Source organism: Populus euphratica, unplaced genomic scaffold (genome assembly GCF_000495115.2).
Source record: "Populus euphratica unplaced genomic scaffold, PopEup_1.0 scaffold996.1, whole genome shotgun sequence".
NCBI classification, from domain to species: domain Eukaryota; kingdom Viridiplantae; phylum Streptophyta; class Magnoliopsida; order Malpighiales; family Salicaceae; genus Populus; species Populus euphratica.
The window spans coordinates 1-8,225 of record NW_011500854.1 but is presented as its reverse complement, the minus strand read 5'-3'; the positions used below and the strand labels follow the sequence as shown (position 1 = coordinate 8,225).

Here is an 8,225-nt window from a genome sequence, read left to right as displayed (position 1 = left end):
ACTTCACATAGAAATTAGCTTTTCATGGTTAGATTGATAGATTTGGCTAGTGGTTATTTAAAAAAAAATCCCCTAATAAACAAGAACTTTTCAATACTAAAGTCAGTATGTATATGTAAAAGAAAAATATATAAATAAAGAAAAATAAAGTAAAAGTTAGAGAAAACATATATGGTCTAGAAATTGAATGGCCTCTAGCCTAGTTTGGTCTGGCTTCTGTAACCTTTTGCTATCTTTGTAAGATTTAGCTAGCTTTGGCTAGGACTTGTCTTACTAAAAATTACTCTTTAGCTTATAGGTCTGGTTATGTTTGGTTTTTTTTTTTTTGTAATTGAATGTATTTATATACAGAGCCTTAAAAAAAATTTATAAAGAAAAGATTGTATCAATAATAAAAAAAATTAATATAAATATTAGTATGGCTAGCCATAGGCAGCTCTTAGTTGATGTGTTATGACATAATTGTTATGTCATGTTTAGTAAAAAATATTAGTGATTGCTTACTATTAGGGTAAAAAAATGTTATTTGTTCTGTTTAGAAAAAACTATTTGTGCATAAAAAGTTTATGATTTGTGTTGGTAACTCATAAAAATCTAAAAAAATATGCTAAGTAGATTTGAACAAACTAAGTTACTAGTTTTGGGATGGGTTTTCAGCTGAAAATTCTAATCATTTGAGCTTCTTCACACAACTAGAAAAATCCAATTATTTAGGTCAAGCCCATACAACTAGAAAAAAAAAATTGAAGGAAAACTACCTTTCCTTTTCTTTTCTTTTTCTTTTTTTACCATCAATGTTTATTTTCAGTGTTCTTTGAATTAACAGATTGCTTTTAACATTTTTTACAGCGTTTCTGAATGGGATGATCCGCAAAGACCCAAAGCTTGCCACGGCAAATGATTTCTTTTCGGGGCTCAGCATTCCTAGAAACACGAGGAATCGAGTTGGATCAAATGTAACTCTTAAAATGTTGATCAAATAGGCTTATCTTTGGCTCGCATAGACGACCATGCCACCAAATGGCGGCTTGAACCCACCCCACATTCACCGTCGAGCAACATAGATTCTGCTAGTTTTGGAGGGCACCTCCATATTGGTGTTGTCACGTCAAATCCAGATAATCATCTTATCACGAAAGTCTTGAGCCCAGGAGATGTTTTCGTGTATCCAACTGGCCTCGTTCATTTCCAATTCCATGTTGCTAAGACTAATGCAGTTGCTATTGCTGCTTTGAGTAGCCAAAATCCTGGCGTCATCACCATTGCAAATGCAGTCTTTGGGTCTAATCCACCTATTTAACACTGATGTTATCACCAAGGCGTTCCAATTGGGAAAGAATGTAGTGGGTACTCTCCAAAAACAGTTCGGAGGAAACAGGAAGGGACACAAGGTAGGACTTCCATAAACTGGCAGCTTGATTTGATTATGCTTGGCAATGTTTCCTCATTATGTCATATATACCCCTAATACATAATCTGGTTTCTGATGTGCTTTTCTGTGCTGATTGTCTTTTCCAAATTTTGATTGCACTCTGAAGGTTAAGAAGCACATGTAAACACCAGAAACGCTTGAACACAGGCCATACAACATACATGTATACACACACACACACATAGAGTAATGGGCACCAAAGTTTCATATCCAAATGCGATACGAAACTGTTGCGGTTGCTGTTTTCTATCCTAGTCTTTTCACACAATGATCTATCAAGAATGGGATGCCCGGAGAAATATGAAGAAGAATGCGGTAAATTCTAGTCTTGGCCATAAAAATAGTTTCCTAATACGCCTCAGTTTTCCTAGTTATAGGTGGAAGAGCAACATGAAGCCATCTGCTCCTCGTTTCTGCATAGTCCCAACTGTTTAAGACTTGAACCACAAAACTAAGACATTTTAGATTGGAGCATAATATTTCGAAGCAGACATCTAATCAACTCCACTGATATGCAATAAAGCTGCAATTTGAAAATAGATACTTTTCTTATATTCCACCATACAACTAAAACCTGATGATTTTTACTTCTGTGGTCCAGTTTCAGGTGTGAGACTCGTGGTTATTTCGACAAAAGATATTCATCAAAAAAGACAACTTCATTAAAAATTTCAGTGCTGGCAACTAGGAAGTTGAAAAGATATGGTGCGATCAATATTTGTTTGGAGTGATATTAAGATATTATTTCAGTTGACCTCAGCCTCCAATTACGTTATTTTAAAAACAAGATTGGGTACAGATGCCCAAAACTAGGAAATGCATTGGCAATTATAAGCAACTTTTGACGAGTAGTGAGATACAAAAATAAGGTAAAGCTTTTAAAACCTAGTCTCTGGGATCACTACAATAACAGAAATTTCGATGGGATTTCAAGCCCATTTAGTTTTGTAGTAGAGACTATTTTTTAAAATATTTTTTTACTTGAAATTATATTAAAATAATAGTTTTTTATTTTTAAAAATTTACTTTTTAATATCAATATATAAAAACAATCTGAAAACACAAAAATAAAAAAAATAATTTGAGGCAAAGAAAAATCATTTCTTAAAAAAATATACTTTTGAAATGCAAAACAAACTGGCTCCATTTCATTATCACCAACCACACGGAAATCCATAACTGTCTTGTTTTTGTGTATTTAATTTCATTATCAACTACCAATCTTTTAACAAACCAATTTATTTTTACGTACAGCTCTAGTTATTCTTGCTTTGTTTATCACACAACTGAAGCAAGTCAGTCCAAGTAGCAAACCATTGATTAATAGCAAGTGCCAAACATCGACTTGTGAAGACTATGAATAAGGCATATAAATTCAAAGATCACGAACTGTCAATTGGCAAAATACTTGTGTCGACAATAACTTGCTTTAGATTAGATATATCATACTCAATTTTGAAGATTGATGCATCAACATTCAAAAGACAAGCTGTGAAATTGCTCTGTACTCTCATCTCAACACTTCATCTACTGCCTATACAATGCTAAAAGATGATGCCATGAATCAGAAATTCTGTGTACCAAAAAGGCTGAATGCAAGCCATTGATATCTAGGAAAATAATATAGATGAGAAATGTAGCACATTCATATCCCTTTGGCATATGCTTGATCAGTCATGTGAGCTATCTAGAATATCCAGACATTAGAGCATATTTCCTGTAGCTGCAAAATGATATCTGGCCAAGTAATAGAAGAAAAACCTCAAATGGAACATGCCATGAAACCTAAGATGGTACTGCAAGGAATTGTGAGATCAGAAAACCAGTGCAGGTCTTGAAAGTTGACCGACCCTCTTCCCCTTGCTAGTTCATCTCTCATGAAATTAGTTCTTGACAGAGAACAGAACCTCAATGATGCTTCTATACATCCAGTCTGTTCAGAAAATACAACCAACTGTAAATCCCACATTTGCAAATGGAAATCCTTGACACATTTTTTTTAACTGACAGGAGACAATTCAAGCAAGTGGAAGTATGCAAGCATTATTAACCTATTAGCATAACTAATCAATTTATCGACTGAAGATGCTGTGAATGACTGGTAATCATCACATCAAACAGCCGCCTCTATCAAACAGACACTTGGATAAGGAATTAATTACGTGAGGCAGTAACAAAAAAAAAACAAAACAAAGAAATTCACAAATGCCCAAGAACTGTGTTTGCTAGCAAAGAAATAGAGCATTAAAATAAAATGGAATAATATGTGATCAGTCTCTAATTATTCTGGAGAAAAGCATCTCAATTTCAATGTCTAGGGCCAAAAGGTGCCTGTCAGCAGATACCAGCTTGTGAAAATTGAAAATATTGCCAATACTTGAGAATTCATAATCAATACTGAATTAAGAACAGCATGATAGAAATATACCTTTTCGATACTAGCCAGCTTTTTCAATGTTTAAGCAGCAATCATATCAGCCTTCAGTTTGATGCTGTTAACCAATACCAATATCCATATTCAATGAAGAAATTGGTAATGTCTTGCAGCTGTCAATTCAAGCACCACGAAGAGACACTTCCAACTGCTCTATCCTTTTAGCAAGATCATGCTTCCCACAATTCTTCAACCCATCAGTAACCATATCAAAGCACCTAGAAATTGGCACTAAACCTATCTCAGTCATCTCCACCAAATAATTTGCTGCTTCCACATGCTTCCCTCCACGTCCACACATTGTTATCATCATTGTATACACCGGCCTATTCGGAGGATGTCCCTTGACCTTCATCTCACTAAAGAAACAAAACGCATCATCAAACTGCCCTCTCCTAAACATCCCCTTAATTATTGGCGCATACAAGCTAGGAAATGGTTTATGCCCATCCTCAATCAAATTATGCAACAACCTGAAAGCCTCATCAATCCTACCCACCTTCGAAACAGCTGGAATCAAAATCTTATAACTATTTATATCCGGACAAAACCCCAACTTACACACACTATGATACATATCAACACAAAAATCAACTTCCCCCGCATTACAAATAGCCTCAACCATTGAATTAAATGTATTAACATCCGGCACAAGCCCTTCCTTCATCATCCTCCTAACCATATCCTTCGCCGACTCCAAATAGCCTGCATTCAACAACCCTTCAATCAACAAATCCCTCCCTCTCACCGGTGGATTAAACCCCTTCTTACTCATTTCCTCCAAAAACCCTTTCGCCTCTCGTAACTTCCCACTCGAACACCACCCATTTACAAGAACCCCATAAGTCCTTTTATCCGGCACTATCCCCTTTCTAATCATTCTCCTAACCAAAGCATAAGCACCATGAAACATTTTAACCTCACACAATGCGAAAAGCAAAGAGTTATAAACACAAACATTTTGTTGACAATTTAAACTACGACTACATTTATTAAAAACCTCAACCGCTTGATCTATCAAACCATGTTTACCATACTCTTCGATGATAGAACAAACAGTGTCAGAAGAAACAGAAAATTTTTCGCCGAGGTTGTCCTTAACTTGAGCAATGAGTTTCCACATTGAGGCGTATTTCTTGTTACGTACAAGGGTAATGATGAGTTCTTCGTATTCGATAGTTGTAGGAGAGTAATAAGAGCGAGCCCAGTTGAAGAAACGGAGGGATTCGGAAGGAGAGTTAGAGCAAGCTCGAAGGACACGAAAAACGAGTTCTGAAGTGATGGGAAGGTTTAGTTTGTTGAGGGTGCGTTCTGGGTAGACTTCTTTGCGGATTATGTTTGTTATGTTGTGGATTAAGGAGAAGTAGGCGTCTTTGTTGTTGGTGGTGGTGGAGGGGAGGGTTTTGAGGTGGCGGAGAAGGAGGAGTTTGGTGGCGGAGAGGTGGTGATGGAGAGGTTTTGTGGAGCGGAGAAGCATTTTTATGTGTTTTGTGGTTCAGATGGTAGAGTAGTGGAAGCTGAGGCTGGGGTTATGGTGTTATGCTGTCTTGTTGGCTGTTCGGGTTAAAAGCATGGTTAGACCCGGCTTAATTTAATCTTTGATCTAATTTTTTATTTTTATTTTTAAAAAATACTTCTATAGCATGTCCATGAACATTTATATGTAAAAAAATATAAACTCCTGTATAAAATATACATAGATAATAAGAAATCTAATATATTAAATTAATAGAAGAAAATTTATTGTGTATGGAATATCATAGCTTTGAGAATTAGTAATTAAATATTTATGTGAGAAAAATATACTGATTTATATTTAATGAAAATTCACAATAACGAAGCCTCAATTTAGAATAAAAATTTAACTTTGAAATAAATAATTAAATTCAAAAAAACTCACTCTAATTAAAAAAAATAAGTAAAAAGGTGTAGCATTAAATTATTAGAAAGGAAGAGTTTACTGGCCAATGTAAAAATAAAGAAAATATTGGGGCTAATGTAAGGAAAAAAATATTATAGTTGGGGTTAAAGTGAAAATGAGGAGAAAATTAGGGATTACTGTGTAAATAACAAAAAGATAAAGGGGTGAATATGCAACTAAGAAATTTATAAGGATCTAATATATAAATAAAGAATTTATAAAGTATAAATAAAAGGGCTTACAAAGAAAGCCAAGTTGCAGCTGGCCTGGCATGCTAGGAAGAGGAAGCCTTGTAAATTTCTTACAATTTTTTTTGGTGAACATATAAACATAAATTTAAAGGATTTGAGAGATAAAAACCACCAAAAAATTCAAGAAATGAAATAGAATATAAGTTGTAAGGAAGAGTTTCAGAGAAAGTGAAAAAACAAAAGAGGAAGTGAGGATAACATAGGATTTCCTAACACTTCTCTCTTGATTCATCACCCATCAATGGTAAGAACTTCATCCAAGTTTAATAGAATGAATAAATATGTGATATAAGATGTGTTAGTGTATGTGAAATTGAAATTATAGACCTAGTTGTATTTTAATGTTATGATGTTAGTTGTGTGTTTTAATGTTAAGATGGAATTCTATTGTTTTTTATGTGTAGTTATCGAATCATAATTTAATTAAGAAAGTTTTTATATATGGATTGTAAATATAATTAATTTGATTAATGTAAGATTGATGTTTAATGATATTAGAAAGGATATTAAAATGAAATAGATACCTTAAATGATGAAGAGATGCATTATAATACTTAGTTGCTTGTTAAAATAAAATTGAAAATAGAACAAATTTATCACCAAACTTTCAATTATAATTTGACTTTAAAAATAATAAAATTTTAAATACATATCTCATTAAGTTGTAGGTATATTTATTATCTTTCAAATACAATTGTTTTTGCATAATTTGAAGTTATGAAACTTTAAATGTGAGCTAAAAACTAATAAAAGGTTTATTTTTGAACTTACTTGACAATCCCATATGTTACTGTCATGAATATATATATACATATATATATATATATATATATAGAAATACACACATAAATAAAATATTTGAATTTATCACCCTCCGTAAAAGTTATAATCTTATATCTTAGTTTTCTAATAAAATAAATTGTTTTTAAAATTGAGTTCTACAACTCTAGTTATAATTAAAACATAAAATAGTATTACAAGGAGTTTAGATTGAAGTGATGAAATTAATTAATTATCAACCTTTACTTAGAATTTAGAACTATAGAAATTACAACAAATAAAACACTATTTACATATGTGACATTTTAAGATTTTTTTTTATCTAGTGAATTAAAATGATATTTTTATTGTTCATGAAACTTATCAATGATATTTGTTTTTATTGATACAAAAAATGTTACATTAATATTACAATTTACACTGATAAATCTTAGTAAAGATAACAAACATATATTGAAAAAAAAATTAATGAAAAATTAATGATTATATTGATTTTATTATTGAATGGAAACAATGCTTGTTGCTTTTATTATTGAAGAGAAGACAAGAATTATGTTGATAATGAAGCTAATGTGTTGTTTTCTTAAAGAGAGAAAAAAATCATTTTATATTGCTTTTATTGTTTGATGAAAGTCAAAATTTGTAATTTTTTTTATTGAATAAAAACCAATAATATGTCGCTTACATTGATCGATGAATGAGAGTCGTTATTATATTATTTTTATCATTAAATAAAAGTTTATATTTGTAGCTTTTATTATTAATTGAAAATCAATGATATATTGATTGCTTCTATTTTAAATAAAAGAGAGTTGAAAGTTATATTCTTTTTGTCTTATATAATATTACTCAAGAAGTTATAGTCAAAGAAGTAAAAAAAAATAAATTATAAATAAGTAAAAAATAAGATCGAAAAGGTATGGGTATTGCTTTCTATATATATATAGAGAGAGAAGCAATAAAATGTTTTTTTTTATTCGACCTAATTTTATTGGGTTTTTTTTTGTTTTTTTATTCGACTCAATTTATTGGGTTTTTTTCTTTTTGGAATTGATTTTAGTATTAGGCTTTAATTTTAATTTGAAATCTTAAATTTGCTTAAAAAAAATTAAAGAATCCTCAACGAGCAAAAATCCAAGAAATTGATTTCCAAATATTATCAACATCCAACTAAAATATTCGAACAATTTGTTTCTCATAAAAACTTCATATGCAAGATCTTCCAGCTTTATCCACAAGAGCATCTACAAATGGCTTTTTTTAGTCATTTTTTCCACGAGATCTTCAACTCCTATAACTTCTTTGAATCTAACAGATAGTGTATAATCACATTTATGCAACTTCAACTCCTAGCTAATTCAGCCTGCTTTGCCGAAATCTTTGTTATGTTGCTGCATGAAGCATGTC

The 8,225-nt window shown here is 31.8% G+C and overlaps 1 protein-coding gene and 1 pseudogene across 1 annotated transcript; one reads left to right on the top strand and one right to left on the bottom strand.

The window, feature by feature from the left end:
- The first annotated feature begins 811 nt into the window (after nucleotides 1-811).
- LOC105116597 (germin-like protein 8-2) lies at nucleotides 812-2,351 on the top strand (annotated as a pseudogene).
- A 455-nt stretch (nucleotides 2,352-2,806) lies between these two features.
- LOC105116596 (pentatricopeptide repeat-containing protein At5g18390, mitochondrial-like) lies at nucleotides 2,807-5,487 on the bottom strand. The gene is made up of 2 exons (XM_011014018.1): nucleotides 3,861-5,487; nucleotides 2,807-3,365 (listed from the first exon to the last, which is right to left on the bottom strand). Exon 1 carries the CDS (start codon nucleotides 5,341-5,343, stop codon nucleotides 3,988-3,990), a length of 1,356 nt encoding a protein of 451 aa, XP_011012320.1. The 5' UTR covers nucleotides 5,344-5,487; the 3' UTR covers nucleotides 2,807-3,365; nucleotides 3,861-3,987.
- Between the last annotated feature and the right edge of the window lie 2,738 nt (nucleotides 5,488-8,225).

What these genes read in the sequence shown, in the direction of transcription:
- LOC105116596 (XM_011014018.1), bottom strand. Translation starts at nt 5,343, where the DNA reads ATGCTTCTCCGCTCCACAAAACCTCTCCATCACCACCTCTCCGCCACC.